At 46.0% G+C, this 22,598-nt stretch overlaps 1 protein-coding gene across 1 annotated transcript in view; it reads left to right on the forward strand.

The window, feature by feature from the left end:
- Positions 1–9,037: 9,037 nt before the first annotated feature.
- LIMS2 (LIM zinc finger domain containing 2) overlaps positions 9,038–22,598 on the forward strand; it is a 57,174-nt gene continuing 43,613 nt past the window's right edge. Inside the window, exons 1-2 of the mRNA XM_077826216.1 lie at positions 9,038–9,065; positions 9,281–9,506. Of these exons, the coding sequence (XP_077682342.1) occupies positions 9,496–9,506 (11 nt within the window). The 5' untranslated portion in view covers positions 9,038–9,065; positions 9,281–9,495. The remainder of the gene's footprint in view (positions 9,066–9,280; positions 9,507–22,598) is intronic.

The following is a 22,598-nucleotide window of genomic DNA, read 5'->3' on the forward strand; positions in this document are numbered from 1 at the left end:
TATTTACATGACAGATATGCTAAACATTCATACACCCCTTCCGTGCTTCAGTTGCCATTCCAGAGGACATGCTTCCATGCTGATGATGATTGGAATTAATATATTTGAAAATTTAGTAAACATCCAAAAATATCTAAACTACACCTCTACCCTGATATAATGCAGTCCGATAATAACGCGAATTCGGATGTAACTTGGTAAAGCAGCACTCCATGGAGCAGGGTTGCTTTACCGCATTATATCCGAATTCGTGTTACCGCAAGCTGTTCCTCTGCACCCCCCCTTTACTTGCTGCGGCCCCCCGCCCCAGCTCACCTCCACCTCCTCCCACAAGCGTGCCACCGCTCCACTTCTCTTCCTTCCCAGGCTTGCTGTGCCAATCAGCTGACTGGATTCCCAGGGGAGCCAGCTGAGGTCACTCAATTAGGGTGAACTGCAAAGAATGGGGCAGACAATTCCCAAAACTGGTGGATATTCCAATACTTAGATTTACCAAGCCAGCGTAAAACAGCTTCTTTATTACCTCACTGGTTACTCAGAAGTCAGTAACACAGTTCCCTTAAAGTACCCAGCCTCAGGCCTCCACTTAGACACCCAAATCAAACAAGACAAAGATTAATGAAAATTTCAGAGTAACAGCCGTGTTAGTCTGTATTCGCAAAAAGAAAAGGAGTACTTGTGGCACCTTAGAGACTAACCAATTTATTTGAGCATGAGCTTTCGTGAGCTACAGCTCACTTCATCGGATGCATACTGTGGCAACTGCAGAAGACATTATATATACACAGAGACCATGAAACAATACCTCCTCCCACCCCACTCTCCTGCTGGTAATAGCTTATCTAAAGTGATCATCAAGTTGGGCCATTTCCAGCACAAATCCAGGTTTTCTCACCCTCCGCCCCGCCCCCCCCAAACTCACTCTCCTGCTGGTAATAGCCCATCCAAAGTGACCACTCTCTTTAAAATGTGGGGGGGGGCGGAGGGTGAGAAAACCTGGATTTGTGCTGGAAATGGCCCACCTTGATTATCATACACATTTTAAAGAGAGTGGTCACTTTGGATGGGCTATTACCAGCAGGAGAGTGAGTTTGTGGGGCGGGGGGGCGGAGGGTGAGAAAACCTGGATTTGTGCTGGAAATGGCCCAACTTGATGATCACTTTAGATAAGCTATTACCAGCAGGAGAGTGGGGTGGGAGGAGGTATTGTTTCATGGTCTCTGTGTATATATAATGTCTTCTGCAGTTTCCACAGTATGCATCCGATGAAGTGAGCTGTAGCTCACGAAAGCTCATGCTCAAATAAATTGGTTAGTCTCTAAGGTGCCACAAGTACTCCTTTTCTTTTTATTAATGAAAATCTTATTCATCATGTAAAAAAGTTCTGCCAGTTCCAAAGGATCAGACACATTACCTACCGGGTTTGCATTTCAAAGTTCTAGTCTATCTAGCATTGAATGACCCTAATTACCATTTCTAACATGACTCTACAGGTTGGCTCTGGGTTAGTTAGCCTGCAAGCTTCTTAACCTTTTCTGGCCATACATTACACTACGTACCAGATTCGTTGCAATTATATTACAGTGGTAGCAACAATGGTTGGCATAATTATATTTTAATCAGACAACATCACAGGCCCCATCTGTATAATGGGGTAATCCATATCTCACAGGGAAATTGTGAGGCTAAAACATTAAATATTGCACAATATTCAGACACTATGGTAACGGGCCATATAAGTACGTAAAATAGATAGGTTGAGTGTGTAAGGGCTTTTCTATACACAGACTTGCACTTGTTTAGTTAAATTGGTTCTGTTAAACCAGCGTGAACATTCTTATTTCAGTCGGAGTGGCATATTGCAGTTAATAATGAAACCTACTTAAAACTATTCTGAATCAACTTAAAGCTAAACAGAAGTAAGGAAGTTCTGACACATTTTGCACCCATATAATTAATCAGGTGAAACAATCAAAGCCTAGTTTAACCAGTGGAAGTCTAGGTTTTTGCCAAATGATTGGAACAAGACAGGTCTACATAACATGAAATTCAGCAAGCATAGAGTTGCCATCACCTGCCTGAAATTTTTCAGAAAAATCCTATTTTGATGTCTGTGTCAAATCCTGCCTGATTAGCTTGCAGGGAATTAGTAAAAAATAGAAATTGGATTTGGACAGGAACTCCTCCCCCTGGCCAGATCATTGTGATATTGCATTACCACATCGTGATACAACATGGTGCAATACATTTCTATCTCACTAAGCAAAGCTCAAACATTAGTACAAGAGAATAAGGGTGGTTTGAGCTGTCTTAAGTGATAACACCTATTTGGTAGCTTGACAGACTGAGACACAATCTAATCATCATGCAAAAGAGTCTTCTGTAAGTGTTTTCCTCCATCCTCAGTAGCAGCATGCTATGAATCTGAGGGCATGTTTATGCTACAAAATTATGTTGACCTAAGTTAGGTTGGCACACAACTGCCGCAGTACTTAAATCGCTTTTGTGTGTCCACTCCTTGTATCGGGGGTGGGAGGGAGAGGGGTGCAGCCTCACCAGGAGCAGTTGTACCGATTGTACTGCCAGTAAGAGGCATTGTGGGATGGCTTCTAAGAGCCAGTAACAGTCAATGTAAGCAATGCACTGTCTATACTGACACTGCATCAACCTAACTACATTGATATTGACTTTATACCTCTCGTGGAGGTGGAGTTATTAAGTCGACGTAGTGAGGCAATTACATCAGCGGGAGCGAAATTTTAGTGTAGACATGTAGTTAGGTTGACACGAGACAGCTTAGGTCTTATGCACAGCGTTTAGATTGATATAGTAAGATCTATGCAGTGTCAGTGTAGACATTCTGTTACTTACATCATCTGTTAGTGGCCTCTAGAAAGTGTCCCAAACTGTCCCATCTTGACCTCTCTGGTCACCATTTTGATCTCCGCTGTCCAGCGGCCAGGTACCCAGGAAGCCAAGCCTCCCCTTTAAAGCCCCACAACATTTTGAAATTGCATTTCCTGTTTGCCAGGCTTGGAGAGCTCATCTAACGACTCTAGAGCATGCCTAGCAACTGCCAAGCTGACCATGCCGGCTCCATGTTGTAGACGCGCTCCTGCCTGGAGTACACAGGAGGAGTTGGATCTTCTGGGTTTGTGTGGAGAAGAGGCTGTGCAGGCACAGCTCTGATCCAGCCGTAGAAACGTTGACATCTACAAGCAGATTGCTTAGGGAATGGAGGAGAAGGGCTACAAAAGGGACCAACACCAGTGCTGTGTGAAAGCCATGGAGCTGCAGCAGAGGTACCAGAAGGCAAGGGAGGCTAACAATCACTCTGTTGTGGAGCCTCAGACCTGCTGCTTTTACAGAGAACTGCATGCCATCCTCGGATGAGACCCCACCACCACTCCCAAGAGTCCCGTGGATACTTTGGAGGTGCCCAAGTCACAGGCCTCTGCTGTGAACAGTGAGGAGGGGGAAGAGGGGGCGGAGTATGGGGAATAGGTCACCGGGGGATCCAGGGTTCAGTGAGCCAGGACCTGTTTTTGAGTTCTGGGCAGTCCAGACAATCCAGCATAGGCGAGCATTATGCAGGGGAAGGAACCTGTAGTAAATGTGCAGTTTGCTTTGAAATTGCAGGGGTGGAACCCCCAAAGTAGCAGGACACATCTGTTGATTTACTCTTTTTTACTTATGCTAGAAGAGGTGAAATAACCAAGAGAGGCAGAGTTGCTGTCTGCTTCTCATTCACCTGTTCAGCTAGGCAGAGTGGGCCCTGTGGAACAGTTTGTGTATGTGCACGGGGATGTCCCATGAATCCTCCATAGAGATCTCGAGGAAACTTTCATGGAAGTAGCCTGCAATCATCTGTCAAAGGTTTCTGTGGAGGGCTGCCTTATTTCTTCCACTGTGGTATGATATTTTCCTGCTCCATCCAGAAATTATTTCAACACGCACCATTGCAGCACACAGGCTAGCAGCATATGGCCCCAGTCTGCAGCTGGAGCTGTTTCCTTTCAGCCTCCATTACCTTTAGGAGTGAGATATCAGCTAAAATCACCAGTGCCTGTAGAAAATGGTGCCAGTATTCAGTTCAGTTGCCCTGTCTGCATATACTCATGCCTGTGAGGTATCCCCCTTATTTCCCCAACACCCCAGCCACCAAGGGCCATGGTCACCATGGCTGCACTATCACCATGCTCAATGAATCCCAAGGAGAAGTGAGAATGTAGTGTTTACAACTTGTGTGGATAAAGGGAGTAAAGGGTAGGCTCAGTGGCGGATTTAGAGTTAGTGAGGCCCTGTGCTCAGATTTATTTTTGGGGCCCCTCCTTGGGACCCAGCCAAGAAAAAGAACATTTTCTCTTATCTCCGCCACCCATTTTTCATTCTTTTGTTCTTCATCCTCCTCCTATAAGTAATAGAAAGTAAATGAAAATAAAGTGAGGTACGTTGGTTGTTTTTGTAGTCTAACTTATTTTTCCACAGACCACTTGAAAATCACTTGAGGGTCTCGGCGGACCACTTAATGATCTTTCCAAATATTGTTTGTACCTTTAGCTAACTATTGTAAAGTGCTTTGGATAAGAGCGCTTTATTAAAAAAAAAAAATGTAAAAAAAATTGGGGTGCGGGGTCTGGCCAGGACTTAGGGTGCGGGAGGGGGCTCAGGGATGAGGGTGCAGGCTATGGGAGGAAGTTAGGGTGCAGGACCAGGCTGGGGGTTGGGGTGCAGGGTCTGGCCTGGTGTTAAGGTGCGGGAGGGGGCTCAGGGCTGGGGCAGGGGGTTGGGGTGTGGAGTGCTCACCTGGGGCAGCTCCCGTTTGGTGTGAAGAGTGCAGGTGGGGAACCGGGAGCGGGACAAGAGTCAGGGAGGGTAGGGGGCTGGGGGGGTGAGAGGGGGTGCAGGAGTCAGGGCTGGGGGTGTGTGAGGGGGCTGCAGGAGGCAGGGAGGCCGGGGGCTGGGGGGGTGAGAGGGGGCTGCAGGAGGCAGAGAGGGCAGGGGGCTGTGTGTGTGGGAGGGGGTGCAGGAGTTAGGGCTGGGGGTGTGTGAAGGGGCACAGGAGTCAGGGCTGGGGTGTGTATGATGGGGTGCAGGAGTCAGGGCTGGGGTGTGTGTGACAGGGTGCAGGAGTCAGGGCTGGGGGTGTGTGAGGGGGCTGCAGGAGTCAGGGAGGGCAGGGGACTGTGTATGTGGGAGGGGGTGCAGGTGTCAGGGCTGGGGCGGTGTGACGGGGTGCAGGAGTCAGTGCTGGGGGTATGTGAGGGGGCTGCAGGAGTCAGGGAGGGCAGGGGGCTGTGTGTGGGGGAGGGGGTGCAGGAGTTAGGGCTGGGGGTGTGTGAGGGAGTGCAGGAGTCAGGGAGGGCAGGGGGCTGTGTGTGTGTGAGGGGGTGCAGGAGTCAGAGCTGGGGATGCAGGGTCTGGGAGGCAGTTAGGGTGCAGGAGCGGGCTGGGGGTTGGGGTGCAGGGTCTGGCTAGGAGTTAGAATGCAGGAGGGGGCTCAGGGTTGGGGTGTGGAGCGCTTATCTGAGGCAGCTCCCATTTGGTGTAAGGGGTGCAGGTGGGAATGTGGTGGGGGGAGGTGCAGGAGCTCCCGTTTGGTGCTGAGGGTGGGGATGTGTGGGGGATGCAGGAGTCAGGGCATGGGGGGTGGGGATGTGGAAGGATGGAGGAGTCAGGGAGGGCAGGGGGCTAAGGGTGTGTGTGGGAGGTGCAGGAGTCAGGGCCGTGCTCTGCAGTTGTGGGGTTGTTCCCAGCCCTGAGTAGCTCACAGCAGGGAACTGGGGGGGTATGTGTAGGGGGAATGCGGGGGCCCCACCTTTGCTCCGCCCTGCCCCAATTCCACCCACTTCCCCAAGGCCCTGCCCCTGCTTCTCTGCCTCTTCCCCCAGCGCACTGCAGCCCCGCCCTTCCCCTCCCTCCTGGAACTACCTGAGTGCCAACAAACAGCTGTTTGGCGGTGGGGGAAGCGCTGGGAGGGGGAGTGGTGGGAACGCTGCACGCTCAGGGTGAGGAGGTGGGGAGGAGCTTGGTTGCCAGTGCGTGCGGAGCCTGCAGAAGGACCCCAGCAGCTGGCAGGATCAAGCTTCTGCCCCTGCAGCTGCCTGGCCCTGAGGCCCCCTGTCATTGGGGGGCCCCATGCCAGGGCACCCTGTGATTTACTGTAAATTGGCCTCTGGGTAGGCTGGGTCTCCCAGGATCACTATTGACATTTTAATGTCCTCAGTGGTAATCCACCAGCCTGGAAAGAAAATCCCTGCTTGCAGCTTTCTGAACATATAAAGATATGCTTGTCATGTGCCTTTTCTGACCAGCCCACATTGATGTCAGTAAAGTGTCCCCCCGGTGATGCACCAATGCTTGTATGACCATAGCAAAGTAGCCCTTTCTGTTGATGTACTCTGTGGGAAGGTGGTTTGGTGCTAAAATAGGGATATGCGTGCCAGCTATTGCCCCACTGCAGTTTGGGAACACCATTGCTGCAAAACATCCACTACGTCCTGCACATTGCCCAGAGTCACAGTCCTTCATAACAGGTCGTGATTAATGGCACTCCACACTTGCATCACAACAACTTCCATGTGGATTTCCCAACTCCAAATTGATTTCTGACTGATGACTTGGGAATCTGGCATTGCAAGTTTCCACAGAGCGATTAACACTCACTTCTTCGCTGTCAGTGCAGCTGTCATTTTGGTGTCACTGCACTGGAGGGCTGGGGTGAGCTCCGCACACACATCCAGGAATGTGGCCTTGTACATCCAAAAGTTCTAAAGCCACTGCTCGTCATCCCATACCTGCATAATAGTGTGGTCCCACCAGTCAATGCTTGTTTCTTGGGTCCAGAACCAGTGCTCCACCATCTCCAGCTGCTCCATGAATGGCAAAAACTTTGAATTGTTTCTTTTTATGTCCCACAGCAATCTAGTCTCTAAGGAATTGTCATGTTCCCGGGGCACCACAAAAATACTGCAGGATCAGGTGCCCTGTTCTCGCAACGCTCATCACAATAGCGCAGAGCTGTGCAGGATCCATGCTTCTGACACAGATGGTGGACAGTGAGGAGGGACGCACGGGTTTGCAGGTATTTGGAAAAGAGGCGCAAAATGTTATGGAATGCAGATAAAATTATGGATGGAGAACACTGCATTATGGGACGTTGAAATCATGTTCCTAGTCACCCCTTTGAGACTCATTTCAGCCCCATGGGGCATTGCAAAACCTTCCCAAAACACCCTGCAATAGATGGTGGTGAGTTGCACAGTGAAATAGGTATCTACGGTGCACTGTTCTCTCCATCGATGCAAGCACTGCTAATGAGGACGTGCACTGACGGCACAAGGAGCGTAGTGTGGACATGTAAAAGTGATTTAATTACGGCATCAGCTGTATGCCAGCTGTATACATATACGTAGCTGTATACGTAGGTCGACATAATTTTGTAGTGTAGACATGCCCTCAGTCTCCTCTTTATCCTGTGGACTTGATTTCCTTACACCCATCTGAACTCCCCCATCTCTCCTCTCAGTGGTCAGCTAGTTACATGCTGTGTTGACAGTTTTGTAATTTTCCAGTCCTCCCTGTAAATTCGAACACCCCCTCTAATATCAATTCCTGGGGAAAACAGTGTGTGGAGTCACTTACATCTATGGAAAGTGAATGTAAAATGCTATCAAATCAGCATTCTCCACACAGATTCTCAAAGTTGCGAGATGGAGTCAGGAGACCTGCAAGTAACTTGCAATTTTGGAGGGGAGCCTCTGTCATTACCCATGTCAGCACAGCAATTTTCTTTGTACAGAATCAGTTGACTTTGGGAAACAGGTTACTTCTTGGAGGAGAGAAGCCAGGATTATGGCAGCTGATGGACTCCGCTTGTTTTCCAACTTTTTAGTTCTGGAAGGGCAAAATCCCCTCACAGATTCACACGTCAACCTCCTACTGCTAGGTTCTCAAACCCCTTCTGTGCATGGACCACAGGAAGAGATCTTCAGCCACTAAGTGGAGATGATGGGCATGAAGCACAGTTTGGGAACTGTGATTCTGTGCTTAGCACCCTGGGGTGCATGTGGGAAGACCCCCAGAGATGTGGTCTATATTTGCCTGGGCAGAGAGATCTGATCAGGCTGCATGGAATTGGATCTGGGAGCTGCTGTTTCCCCAGGGACTGGTGAGAGAACTCTCCTCACATCTCCCCTCACTGAGGGGGGCCAGGGGACTGGTTTGATCCCTGGGGCTGGCTGTATTTTTGTGTTCCCAGTTTCTCCTCTCACAGGAGCGGAGTTTGATTCCTGGGTTTATCTCACTTCTCCCCTAGAGGAATGTCTCCCCCCAAGGGGGTTTATCCTTGGGGGTGGGTTGATCTTTGGTGGGTACCCCCCCTTCTCCCCTGGGTGGGGGTTGATCCCTGGGGTGGGCTGGTTCCTGGGGCGTGTCTCCCCAGGGCAGTTGATCCCTGGAGGGAGGGCTGGTTCCTGGGGATATCAATCCCTGGGGGTGGGCTGGTTCCTGGGGGGTGTCGATCCTGGGAGGGGCCTGGTTCCTGGGGTGTGTCCCCTTCTGTCTGGAGGTGGGCTGGTTCCTGGGGGTATCTCCCTGAGGGGGGGCATTGATCCCTGAAGATGGTTTGGTTCCTGGAAGGTGTCTCCCAGGGAGGTATTGTTCCCGGGGCGTGGGCAGGTTCCTGGGGATGCCACCCTGGGGGGCAGGGGGGAAGCTGGTTCCTGAGGGTGGTTTGGTTCCTGGAGGGTGTCTCGGGGGGAGGGGGTGTTGTTCCCAGCAGGTGGGCTGGTTCCCGGGGATGTCTCCGGGGCTGGGGGGCAGGGTGTGGAGTTGATCCCTGGGGGTGGTTTGTTTCCTGGAGGTGTCTCCCTGGTGGGGAGGAGTTTGATCTGGGAGGGTCATTTGGTTCCAAGGGAGGTGTCTCCTGGGGGGGAGGGTGTTGTTCCCAGGGGGTGGGCTGGTTCCTGGGGATGTTTCCTGGGGGGGTGGAGTTGATCCCTGGGGGTGGTGTGGTTCCTAAAGGGTGTCTCCCCTGCTCCCTGGGGAAGGTTTGATCCCGGGAGGTGAGCTGGTTCCTGGGGTGCGTCTCCTCTTTTCTCCAGAGCGGGGGGGAGCCTAGGGGGTGGGTTGGTTCCTGGGCGGTGTCACCTCTTCTCCTGGAGGGGGGTGATCATGGGGAGGTGTTGACCCCTGGTTTGATTCCTGGACGGTTTCTCCCGTGGCGGAGGCGAGTCCAGCCCCTGCCGTTTCATCATCTCTCGTTTCATTCCCTTTATAGGAAATGTATGTGCGGGGCTGGAGGCGCTCCCCGGAGCCAGCGGATCGGCGGCTCCCGCCCACAGGGGACTACAGGAGAGGCAGAGGGAGGCCGCTGCCGGCCAGGGCGGGGTTTCTCTCCAGGGCTGGCCGCCGGCTCTCTCTCGTTCTCCGGCCGGTGTCAGGCGCTGGGTCCCGTCAGAGCCCCTGGGAGCCCCGGCCGGGCCAGGCGGCGCCATGACGGGCAGGTAATGGAGAGCGGGACGCTCCCCCCGGAATGGGGTCGCTCGCCCCGGGCGGACCCGAGGGCGGCAGGGGAAGCGTGTGCGGGGCTCGGCCTGGCTGGGGCTCTGCGACCGGGCCTGGGAAGGGGCCAGAGGGCGCCCTGGCTCGCCGCCCCCTCCAGCTGCCCAGCGGGCCCCGATTTCCCGCCTGCCCTCAGGGTCACTCCGAAATAGCTGCGCGGAACTCAGCGGCGCTACACCTGTGTAAACGCCTGGCCCCGCGGGGAGCTGGGCTGTTTCCCGGGGGGCGGCCAGGGGGAGGTCGCTTGCGTTCCTGGGGGGCTCTGGCGGCCCCGCAGGCAGGACCCAGGCAGCGCAGCCTGCGCTTGGTGGTGAGGGGCCAAACTCAGGGGTGGAGGAGCCCAGTGCCTTTCTGTCCTCTGGCACACGGCTGGCCCGTTTGGAGTATTGCGAGTGTCAGTCGGTGAGAGCCTTCTTCAGAAACGGGAGAAGACGATACATGCGCCCTGTACTGTGTGCTCATGGGACCACAGATCTTCAATATGCCCTGCGGGTGGGGAAAGAGGGCAGGGTACGGGGAGAGGAATGAGGCAAGGATCAGAAGTGCAGGATTCGGGAGAGCTGGGCAGGAGAGGGAGCTGAAGGTTTGTGTTTGTATTTGTAAAGTGTGCACTACCGCCCCAGTGTCTAAACTGACGCTAGCTTTAATTCCAGGGTGGGGTTCCGGTGACTGGAGCTTTACTCTCACAGTTTATGAAGCTTGAGACTGAATTGCAGTTATGTAATTCACAGTTGTTACTTATTTATACATACAGTTCTCTTTCCTCCAATAAAATGCTGTCATCTGCGATCCTTTCTGCTCTGGGTCTGGGCAGCTGGCTCTGCCCAGTTGGCCCTGAGTCTTGGAGGTAGGTGTTCTGAGCACAGAACTGACAGATGAACATCTTGAGCCCAGTACCCCTCTCACTTTCACCAGTCAGTTGAGTTACTGCAAATTTGTACTAGTGTAAATGAGATGAGAACCTGAGCCCTTGGTAGTTCTAATCCTAGCTCTAACATTTGGGGAGGATTTAGGCAAGTTATGTAGCCGGTCTTCCGCATTTTCTCCTCTGTAAAATGAAAAACTTACTTATTTTGCAAAGTGTTTTGAAGGTGAAAAGCATTAAATATGAGTATGAACTTCTAAAATGGTGCATTGTGGGAATTATTTCGTACTGAATCCTCGTGTCCTTAGCCCTACTATATTGCAGTGGTTTTTAACCATCACTTCTTTTCACAGCTAAGAACAGTTAAGAGAGTCTGGATAAATTTATTTTTTAAGTACAAAGAATAGAGAAAGCCATGAGTGTAAACTTGGACTGTGTCTTCTGTGATTTGTAGAGTACCTATCCCATTGTGGAGATACTGGAAAGAATAATATCGTGAATAATTATCACATGCTCATATCCAAACTATGAACATTTACCCACATTTTATACAATGGATGATGATAGACTGATGTGGCTATGTGGGTGTATTTGGTGTATATATATTAGCTGCTCCAGTCTGTTACAGAATGGGATTTTTTTTTTTATCAGAACCTCAGCGGCTGCTACTTCGTGGGCTCAGTGTTGGCTCTTGTAACATGTGAATATACCACAGACATGTTGTGTATATATTCCACTTCCTTAGAAGAGGATTAAGCTCAAAGTGTTAGAAATTCTGTCATTGTTGGTGAGCATCTGTCCAGCTCTTGAATGGGGTTGGGGAGAGAGGAGGTAAATCTGGGAAGAATTTAGACTATGAGCCAAGCTGATTGTGTCATTTAGGTACAGTGTGTGATAAAGTTTAAAATGATATGTTCCACATGAGGCAAGGATCATTCAAGTTTAGGGGAAAGGGAAGTTATTTTGTGCTATTTGAAAAAACTCTGTGGGTTTCTTTTTTGGGTTACCTGGGGAGTGCCATACTCTTCAGTAAAAAGAAAAGGAGTACTTGTGGCACCTTAGAGACTAACCAATTTATTTGAGCATAAGCTTTCATGAGCTACAGCTCACTTCATCGGATGCATACTGTGGAAAGTGTAGAAGGTCTTTTTATATACACACAAAGCATGAAAAAATACCTCCTCCTACCCCACTCTCCTGCTGGTAATAGCTTATCTAAAGTGATCGCTCTCCTTACAATGTGTATGATAATCAAGTTGGGCCATTTCCAGCACAAATCCAGGGTTTAACGGGAATGTCTGGGGGGGGGGTAGGAAAAAACAAGGGGAAATAGGTTACCTTGCATAATGACTTAGCCACTCCCAGTCTCTATTCAAGCCTAAGTCATTATGCAAGGTAACCTATTTCCCCTTGTTTTTTCCTACCCCCCCCCCGCCCGACGTTCTTGTTAAATCCTGGATTTGTGCTGGAAATGGCCCACCTTGATTATCATACACATTGTAAGGAGAGTGATCACTTTAGATAAGCTATTACCAACAGGAGAGTGGGTTTTTTTTGGGGGGTTCGGGGGGAGAAAACCTGGATGCATCCGATGAAGTGAGCTGTAGCTCAGGAAAGCTTATGCTCAAATAAATTGGTTAGTCTCTAAGGTGCCACAAGTACTCCTTTTCTTTTTGCGAATACAGACTAACATGGCTGTTACTCTGATACTCTTCAGTGTTTCTCAAATGCAGCCACCAGCACTGTTCCCTCTAAGCTGTGCACGTGTGTGCACACACACAGATCCTAAACCCTGAGCACACGGCGAAACACCGCGTGCACAAAAATTTGCATAGAAGCACAATAATTTGCACAGAAGAAATTTTTTGCACACACGGCCTGTCAAAAATTAGAGGGAACATTGGCCACCAGGGGCTTTTCTTGCAGCCACAGCCTCCTGGGCTGTGATGGGGTGGGTGGCAAAATAGTGGCCCCTTCCCCTCCCCTTCCTCCTGAATGTACTGGCTTGATGTTGATTGCTGGGACTGCCGGCAGGGATTGGGCTCTGCCCCCCTCTGGAGACACCTGGGCAGCAGGTTCTGGGGCAGCTGGAGGAGCAGGCAGCCAGTAAATTCCCCACCTTCCCGGGGCAGTGGGGCTCAGGCTTTGGACCTCAGCTCTGGGGTGGTGGGGAAGCAGGTTCTGGCTGAGGGACTTCAGGCTCCAACTCTGGACTCTGGCTGTGTGGCGGCAGGCTCCAGGCTCTGGCCATGGGGTTTCAGGTTCCAAACCCTCCACCCACCCCCCCCACAGCTGCCTCTCCCAGCTCCCCACCCACCAACCCCCATGTTCCCACTGCCTCCCCTGACACCCTGCCCCCCACATCTAGGGCTTAATTTGTCCCCAGGCTCGGCGGGGCTGAGTAAGTCTGCTGTGAAAAGTGATACTTTGTTAATATCACTTTTCATAACAGATTTCAGAGTAGCAGCCAGGTTAGTCTGTATTCTCCAAAAGAAAAGGAGTACTTGTGGCACGTTAGAGACTAACCAATTTATTTGAGCATAAGCTTTCGTGAGCTACCGCTCACTTCATCGGATGCATAAAGTGGAAAGTACAGTGAGGAGATTTTGTATATACACACAAAAAGAAAAGGAGTACTTGTGGCACCTTAGAGACTAACCAATTTATTTGAGCATGAGCTTTTGTGAGCTACAGCTCAGCTCACGAAAGCTCATGCTCAAATAAATTGGTTAGTCTCTAAGGTGCCACAAGTACTCCTTTTCTTTTTGCGAATACAGACTAACACGGCTGTTACTCTGAAACCTATATATACACACAGACCTTCAACAAAAAAACTTCGAAAACAGACTCCAACGAGAGACTGCTGAATTGGAATTAATTTGCAAATTGGATACAATTAATTTAGGCTTGAATAGAGACTGGGAGTGGTTGAGTCATTGTACTAAGTAAAACTATTTCCCCTTGTTTATTCCTCCGCCCCCACCGTTCCTCAGACATTCTTGTTAACTCCTGGAAATGTGCTGGAAATGGCCCATCTTGATTATCACTTCAAAAGGTTTTCTCTCCCCCCACCCCACTCTCCTGCTGGTAATAGCTCATCTTAAGTGATCACTCTCCTTACAATGTATTTTTTTTCATGGTCTGTGTGTATATATAAAATCTCCTCACTGTACTTTCCACTTTATGCATCCGATGAAGTGAGCTGTAGCTCACGAAAGCTTATGCTCAAATAAATTGGTTAGTCTCTAAGGTGCCACAAGTACTCCTTTTCTTTTTTCATAACAGACTTACTAACTAGCAATAAATAAATTACAATGATTTGGACATGTGTATATATGTATATTTATTTGTTTTTCCTAAAGCTAATTAAGTATTTTAGGGAAAAGTGTGAGAGCAAAAATTGGTGGCCACGCTCTGAGGCCACCAAAAAATTTGTCTAGAGCAAGGGTTCTCTGGGTGGCCTGGCCCATCCAATCCAGTTTGCCAAATCCAGTGATCATGGTAATACATTAATTAAACCCTTTTGTGCTATTGTCTTGTGCATATTCAGAGCCCTGCCTTTTAAGGCATCAACATTGTTTTCAGTGCCATGATGTGACCTATACCATAAGGCTTTGTGGAACATTCCAGAGTACACAAGCTACTGTAATGTGTGTAGTTCCCTAAAATAATGTAGGATTTTTAATTTCTTCCCCTCTCAAAGATCATACAAATGGCTAATTTCTTGGATTTCTTTTATAGAGTGGGTTTTGGCAGGAACCTCCAAATAGTGAAGCGCGCAGACATGTGGGTGTCCTATTGTTTAATGTTTTGAAAAAAAATTAACCTGGAAAACTTGTCAGTTGTGAAAATGTATAACTTCATGGCTTCCATTGCTCCCTCTGCCATAGAACAATTTTTCAAAGACAAATATTTATTATGGTTCTGTGTTAACTGGGGTTTTTTCTCAGTAAAAGAATAATGAAGTTGGGACTTGATCCTTCAATGTGCTGAGCACTCCGGCTCCAGTCCAGCAAAGTGAATAAGCTTAATTTTAAACATGTGAGAGGTCAGTAGGTCTGCTCATCTCCTTGCATTATTGAGTCCTGGGTGAACACAGGAAAGATTTCCAACCCCCAGCAAACAACTTCACAGCCCCGGCTCTAGAGTAGTGGTTTTCAAAGGGTTATTTGATCATGCCTCCACTTCTTTGTGTCTGTAGTAGTTCCCCCGCCCCTGGTGCCCAGCCAGCAGCTACTGCTCTCTGGCTGCCCAGCTCTGAAGGCAGAGTACAGAGCGGCAACAGCTGGCCTGGTGCTCACCTCTGAAGGCAGTGCTGCCACCAGCCGCAGCGCAGAACTAAGGGTGGCATGGTATCGTATTGTCCCCCTATTTCTCTGCTGCTGGTGGCGGTGCTGCCTTCAGAACTGGGTGGCTGCCTTCAGAGATCCAGCTGCCCAGCTCTGAATGTGTACAGTAAGTTTTTTGGTTTTTTATCCCAAAGTTTCTCATATACCCCCAGAATACATTCCATGCTCTGCCCCCAGTTTGAGAACCTCTGCTCTACACTGCATTACTACTGAAGGCAAGGTGTTGTATGACATTTGCAAAATAGTAGTTAGTCTCTTTGGAATATACAGTACAGGCAAGTTACAATCTTTTTCAGTTCTGGAGCTGTTGGGATTCAAGTACTGTAGAACAGGATGAACTGGTCCAAAATTGAGTTTCTACATAGTACTGATCAGTGTGGACACACCTGGAGCTAAGAAAATACCATAAATGGCTTTTTGGTTTAAAAATTGGATGATCTTGTTCTGTGGCACTGGAAGAAAGAGGAAATTAAACAGACTGAGAAAGAGATAGTGCTGACACAGTGGAAAGAAAGGGAGAAAGAACACAAATAAAAGGGTACAAAAGAACTTGCTGTCTAGGTTCCATAATTATCGGTGCTATATCAATACCTAAGAGAGATAGAAAAGAAAGCATTGCAGAGGGAAAAAACCAGTAACTGAATTTTCATGTTAAAAATGGTTCTAGCCCTTCTAGTGGTGAAGATAACTTTCTGAATGTAATTAGCTGCAGTAATAAGGTTTATTTAATTACCCCATGCCCTTGAGTAGGGGGGATGTCCAATTAATTAAAATTACAATAAGAACGTATACATGGTACTTTTACTTAAACTGTAATCTCTTTGGGTCAGGGACAGTCTGTTTGTACAGTGCCTAGCACAGTAGAGTCCTGGTTTATAATAGGACCTCCGACATGTTTCAATAATATAAATAAGTGTGGTTTTTAATGTGAAAGTATCAAATGTAAATGACTGCTTTGGTTGTATATTGAACAACGCATTTTTAAGTATTACACTTATCATTTATTACAGTGTGGGAGGGTCTGGGCTGAAACAGAGAATGCAAAAGATTTTTGGGATTTGGGATCATGAGAGGAAAAAAGATAACGGGGTGGGTAAATTGGAATATGTGACTAATAATCTTGACTGCCACTGATAACTAAATGACTCCACTTCTCATTGCCTTGGTTTACTAATCTGTAAAATGAATATAATCCTAATTAGTTGCTATATCATTTTATAGATTACTAAACCACAGCATTGAGAAGTGGAGTCATTTAGTTAACCAGTGGCAGTCAGATTTGTTCACAAATTCCGATCTGTGAACAGTGTGAAGTTTAAAAGGATATGGTCAATTTAAAAATCGCTTCTGGCCGAAAATACAAGCTACTGTTACAAGTAACATCCTAATATACTAGAACAGAGAGAGACTGGAGAAACCTGTTTTCTTTATAGTTTAGTTTGTTTAAAGCAACATGAAATCTCATAATTAAAACTTGTAAAGTTGTTTGAGAATCTCGGGTGAAAAACGCTATGTACATATAAAGTATAATGAAGTGTGTTTTAAGCAACCTCTGAAAGGGCTAGCAAAAGCAAAGAATACCATTTGCCTGATGAAGGTTGTCTTTAAAGGGACACCATATACAAGAAATCTGGTCAGTTTTCAAAAAAAAAAAAAAAGTTAAATGGTTTCAGGTACTCTTCTTATCCCTGTATTCCCTTATAATTTTTAAGGTTTCTCAATCACTTTCCCCTCTTTTATTAATTCTTTTTTCCTCCCTGGATGCTGTATGAAAGAGAAACAATGAAACACTCCAACAAAAGGAGAAACAGTGAAACTGACAATAAGCAAAGTGCTGTCAAATGCACGAAGTAAATAGACTGGAAAATAGGTTTGTCTCTTGTTTTTAGTACTGTGGTTTTACGTTAGAAAACATACAGGTAAAAATGCCTGTGTTCTCTTTATAGTATAGCTTTTGTTATTGAAACTACATCAATACAGAAAAATATGTACGCTTATTTCCAACTGCAGACAAGGTCTAAGAAAGAAAAGGAGTACTTGTGGCACCTTAGAGACTAACCAATTTATTTGAGCATGAGCTTTCGTGAGCTACAGCTCACTTCATTGGATGCATCCGATGAAGTGAGCTGTAGCTCACGAAAGCTCATGCTCAAATAAATTGGTTAGTCTCTAAGGTGCCACAAGTACTCCTTTTCTTTTTGCGAATACAGACTAACACGGCTGTTACTCTGAAAGGTCTAAGAAAAGGTCCTTAGTGCATGCGTCTGTGTTATTAGTATAATAAGTATTAGTACATTATCTTTGTCATCATTTTACTTGAGCCCCATTGGGATTTGGATACTCCTCTGTACTTCCTGCAGTCAACAAAAAAAAAAAAAAGAAAAAGGGCAGCTGCATTTACAGATATGCTCATTGATTCTCCCTAATCCAGTTAAGATAAGAAGCAGGGAGTATATTACTTTCCATGAAAGTATTTCGGTAGGCCAGCATCTGTCCACAGGCTTTTTAATTAATAAGGAAAGGGAGATATTACTGTGCATGTGATTTTCTTCATGGTGATTCTCTTTATGATATAATTGCAAGTAAAATGAGTTGGAGTGTGATCGGGAAGATGGAGTACAAATGTCAGAGCTTGACTATACTTATAGAGCTGCAGCAGCAGTGAAGATGTTACCTATGCAGATGGAAGAGCTGCTCCCATTGGTGTAGGTACTCCACCTACCTGAGAGGTGGAAGCTATGTCGAAGGGAGAAGCTCTCACCTTGACATAGCACTGTCTACACTGGGGTTATATCAATTTAACTACATTGGTCAGGGATATGGATTTTCCACACCCCTGAGCGACATAGTTATATTGGCATAAATTAGTAGTGTATAGCAAGCCTCAGTAATTACAAGAAGAGTTCTGACCACAAACAAGAGCGCTAATTCAGAGCTTGTCTGTCTGAATTACGAACAACCACTCTTAGTCTTTTGGGTTGAAAAATGCATTTTTAAATAAATCTTATTTTTTATCTTTCTATCTAAACATGCCCTCTGAGGCTAGCTGAGTAAATTTCAACTCACTGGAAAGTCCTTAGAGATTTATCAGACATCATTGAGCTGCTTCTCTTGGGAGCTACTCATCTATGCCTAAGAGAAGTGTGGCAGCCTTCTTTTTAGTTTAGTCTCAGACAGTGATTTGTTAATAATGTTTTGACATCAGTCCTGTCTCTTGACGGTGACCTGCAGATGTGGGGGTGGTGGAGAACTGGGCTGGGGCTCTTTTTAGCCTGTGAGGTATAAAGAGAGCCCAAAAGCTTTTTTAAAAAACATTATTTAAATAACAGTTTAGTTCATTTTGAAAGCTTCTCTCCCCCACCAACATTTGTTTTTTACATTAGATGTTCAGATCCTGTCTAGTGTGAAAGACTGTGATGACTGGTGTGCCAGAGAAATAGTGATAGTGTGAAAGGGATTTTTAATCAGACTGTTCAAAAACATGTTGATTAGTCTTAAATCTAAGTGGCTTTTAACATTTTGAAAAAAGAACACATTTGTTAATTATTTCACATTTTCACCCTCAATTAAAGGTAACAGCTGTAACTACATAGATCCTCCAAGACATTCCTAGGAGATCCCTCAGCAATACCAGGGAAGATTAGAGCTGGCATACCTGCTATTTCTAAAGTTAAAAGCAAGCAGAAAACACCATTTTGAAAATTAAAAAAAATCAGGTCCTCATTATACACCATAAAAAAGTAAAATAATATAAAAAAAAACACAAGTGCAATTTAAAAAAAAATTCTTTGCAGGCAGACTGAAACACTTGAGGGAAGGTAAGAGGAACTGAAGGTGAGGATGCTGCTGCTTTCTTCTCTTTGAAACAATGATGTTCTTCATCTCTGCCTGTTTTTTGTTGTTTTTTTTTCAATTACAGTATAAACTATTTCTGTCATAAATTTTAATGTCAGAAGGGACCACTGTTGGTCACTGCCTGTTAAACAGTTATGAAAATCGTTCCCCTCATTATAAAAAGAAAAGGAATACTTGTAGCACCTTAGAGACTGACAAATTTATTTGAGCATAAGCTTTCGTGAGCTACAGCTCACTTCATCGGATGCATTCAGTGGAAAATACAGTGGGGAGATTTATATACATAGAGAACATGAAATAATGGGTGTTACCATACACTCTGTAGCCAGAGTGATCACTTAAGGTGAGCTATTACCAGCAGGAGAGCGGGAGTGGGGGGACCTTTTGTAGTGATAATCAAGGTGGGCCATTTCTAGTAGCTCTTGATTATCACTGCAAAAGGTTCCCCCCCCCTCCAATCCCCACTCTCCTGCTGGTAATAGCTCACCTTTAGTGATCACTCTGGTTACAGTATGTATGGTAACACCCATTGTTTCATGTTCTCTATGTATATAAATCTCCCCACTGTATTTTCCACTGAATGCATCCGATGAAGTGAGCTGTAGCTCACGAAAGCTTATGCTCAGATAAATTTGTTAGTCTCTAAGGTGTCACAAGTACTCCTTTTCTTTTTGCGAATACAGACTAACACGGCTGCTACTCTGAATCCTCTCATATTTTTTTCAAGAGCTTTTCAGACTGTAGATATGATATATGTAATATTTCATTACTGACTTGAAAATCCCCTGTTTTTTCTCTTCATCATTTATTGTAAAATAAATAAACCATAGATTATAATGGCCCTTGGATTGGTTTTCTTGGACTGTGCTTCTTCTGACGTGATGATATTCTAGCCTGGATGTTCCTGTCATCCTCTACTCTGTTTTTTTGTTCCTTTAAGGAATCGACTTTTGTAGTCTCAGAATTTTTTTTTGCTTGTTTTTTTTTTTTTTTAAGAGCCATTTGTGTAATGTGATCCTCTCTTCCTCTAGAGGGTGGGAGGCAGGAGTGGTGTAAAGGGTGGGCGCCTGACTGAAACCCTGCTCAGTTCTCAGCAAAGTGAGTGCTCTGGAGGCTGGAATGTAAAGTATGTTCTTTTTCTCAGCTTCCTGATCTTGCATGGAATGCAATTCTTGCAGACTGCAGTGTATCTGGAGAGCAAGAATCTTCATGCTTTTGCTGTTGGGGGTATGCTTTATCAACATGGAGTGAAGGGTTCTGCTCATTGCGACATCGTACATACATCGTACATATCTCATATTGTATGATGCACCATCTTTCAGGGGACAAAACTTAGTGTAGCCAGGATCTGATATTAGTCTGCAGAAAAGGACTAAGTTCTTTGCTCGGAGATCACTGACCTCTTTTGCATTTCTACTGTTGTTCTGTTCTGGTTTGACTGAGGAGCTTTATTGGTTTAAGTGGATGAGTTACTTGAAGAATGAGATTTTTAAATTCATCTCTTGGAAAATGGAGCATGTGTAGATTCAGTGTGCAAATCTGACACAGAATTAATCTCTGGTGCTGATCCTACCCACTGGCTTCAGTGGGCCATACCGGAAAGAAAAAATCTGGTTTGTTAGAATTGTAACAGAATGGCAGATAATTTGTAAGAAGCAGCACTTGGGCAGGATTCTGTCTGTCCTGATTTAGCACTTCTGAGAACTAAGCAAAACTCCCAGAAGGAAGGTGACTCACTGAAATTTCAGTGCTTCTGTTCTCTCCAGTTGTCTTTCTGCACTCCCCTTCACAGTGGTATTTGGTGCTATGGCTGGCATGAGACTTCGGGGGCTGGCGTCCTCTAAGCTTTATCAACGCCGGCAGGATCGGCTGAGTGGCACAGGGTCACTGCTGAAAGACGAGACACGGGCAACAGCTGGGATACCTGGGTAGGTCTCTGAGACAAAGGGAATGGGATTGTTGGAATGTTTCTTAAGGCTCCATACATTTCTTTTGAAGCAGGCGGTGTCTGTCGACAGGCTCAGATTAGTGTATTTTTATTTCCGGATAGTTTATGAAGGAAAAGGTTTCCCTGGCACGGAGGCTTTCAGTTTGTAACAATAACAGGAAAGCAACAATGGCGAACCTTTCCCATTTGAAGCAACATACAGGGATCTTCAGACCCAACAATGCTTCTGGTCTTGCTAATAGTGAGGGTTTTAGGCACTGTGCTAGAACAAGGACCTAGTGTAAAATTCTCTACTTGTTTTAAATGCTGAAAAGGTTTTAGCATTGTCTGATTTCAGGCACATTTCTCCACGTATATTGTTAAGAACAAGGCAGTTGATTTTACATATTGTAAATAACTTAGAAGTTTTCCAGCTTTCCTGGGTGAGCTCTTTGACTTCTGCTGAATCTAAGCTTTCATTCAAAGAGAGAGTTAATCTTCTAGGTTGCCTGTTTGTAAAGAAAACTGAAGAAGGGTAAACTAAGGCTCTGTGAAAAGAAAAGGAGGACTTGTGGCACTTTTAGAGACTAACAAATTTATTTGAGCATAAACTTTCGTGAGCTACAGCTCACTTCGTCGGATGCAAGGCTCTGTGGACTGTAGCCAGATGGCTCCAGTACTTGTGCTTCCACCCAGAGATTTCCTATTCCGCAGAGTAAAAACTGAGGACAGCTGTGTCAGTTTTTACAGATGTTAATGAGAACCCTGTGGTATTAGTCAAACTGACAGGAATTAGGTCAATTTTATTTTGGTTCCGCTTGGGAGAGCTCTGAGGAGCAGCAGAGGTGGATACAGGAGCTATTGGGTTGGGGAAGAGGGCAGTGGTATGCAAGAGAGAGAATGCTCTGCTTCAGCAGCCAGAGGTGGTTTGAGTCTTCAAATTTATCAGACACTTACTAAGTGGTGAAGAATAAAATGGAGCCGCAAGTAGAATCCAGTTACAGCACCCTGCTAGCAATATTAGTACCTTCTGTTTCCCAGTTGTTTGTTAGTGGCCTGGCTTCTCATCTTGGAAAGCTGGGTCCTTCGTCTTAGTTTAGTCCCGCCCCCTTTTAGCCCTCTGGCTGTTAAGTATCTGGCAAATTTTTCAAGCTTTATATTCAAAGGGGTGGGGGTGAGTGAGTGTGTGTATCTGTGATTAGGATGTGGATGGGGTGAGTGTGCAAGTAAGATGGAGAGAGAGGCTGATAGGATAAGTTAGAAAAGAGAAGTAGGGTACTGAAAGAGAGAGATGGTGGGGTAACAATGTAGGAGATAGAGATTACAGTGTACAGAAAAGGAGAGGGGAAAGGATGTAAGGGGTTGGTTGGGAAGAAGGTGAAAAGGAAACAGACACTGAAACGATTCAGAAAAAATACGCCATGGTCTATGATAGAAAATAAAAGAGAATGTGAATTGAAGCCAGAAAGGGTAAGAAGATAGTCGTTTTGCTAGTTAATATATTTTCATAATGTAACAAGTTACAGATAAATACAGTGTGCACAGTGTTATTCCTGTAAATTGCATGGGTTATGGCTAGAGTGGTTTAGATGAAGGCCTAGGTATTTTTCACTGGGGCTAGTAGGCTTGGTCTTTGAACAAGTAGGTGTGCAATAATACATTTTTCAAGCCCTGACTTTTATAGTTTAAAAAACCCCAAAACTTTAAAATAGTATCATTTTTACTCTATATCTTTCCCCATATTAATACAGCTTTCACAAGAGGCAAAAATTGTAACAAGTGTCAGCAGTACAAAGCTAATACAGATATAGGAGAACAATATAGATTTTATTCTTGTATGTCATTAAATCAAAATACAACTGACAATTTTGTTAAGAGGTTGGTATTTGGATATTGCTTATCTGCATGAGAACTTTCTCATTTGAAGTATTGCTGGGTTTTGTCGTCATTGTGCCTGTAAAATGTGTATGTGAGGCCACTCCTGGAGATAGCGAGGTGGTTTGGGCTGCAGTACCATTGGCATGCTGATAACACCTAG

This window comes from Eretmochelys imbricata, chromosome 9 (assembly GCF_965152235.1).
Source record: "Eretmochelys imbricata isolate rEreImb1 chromosome 9, rEreImb1.hap1, whole genome shotgun sequence".
Classification (NCBI taxonomy): Eukaryota; Metazoa; Chordata; order Testudines; family Cheloniidae; genus Eretmochelys; species Eretmochelys imbricata.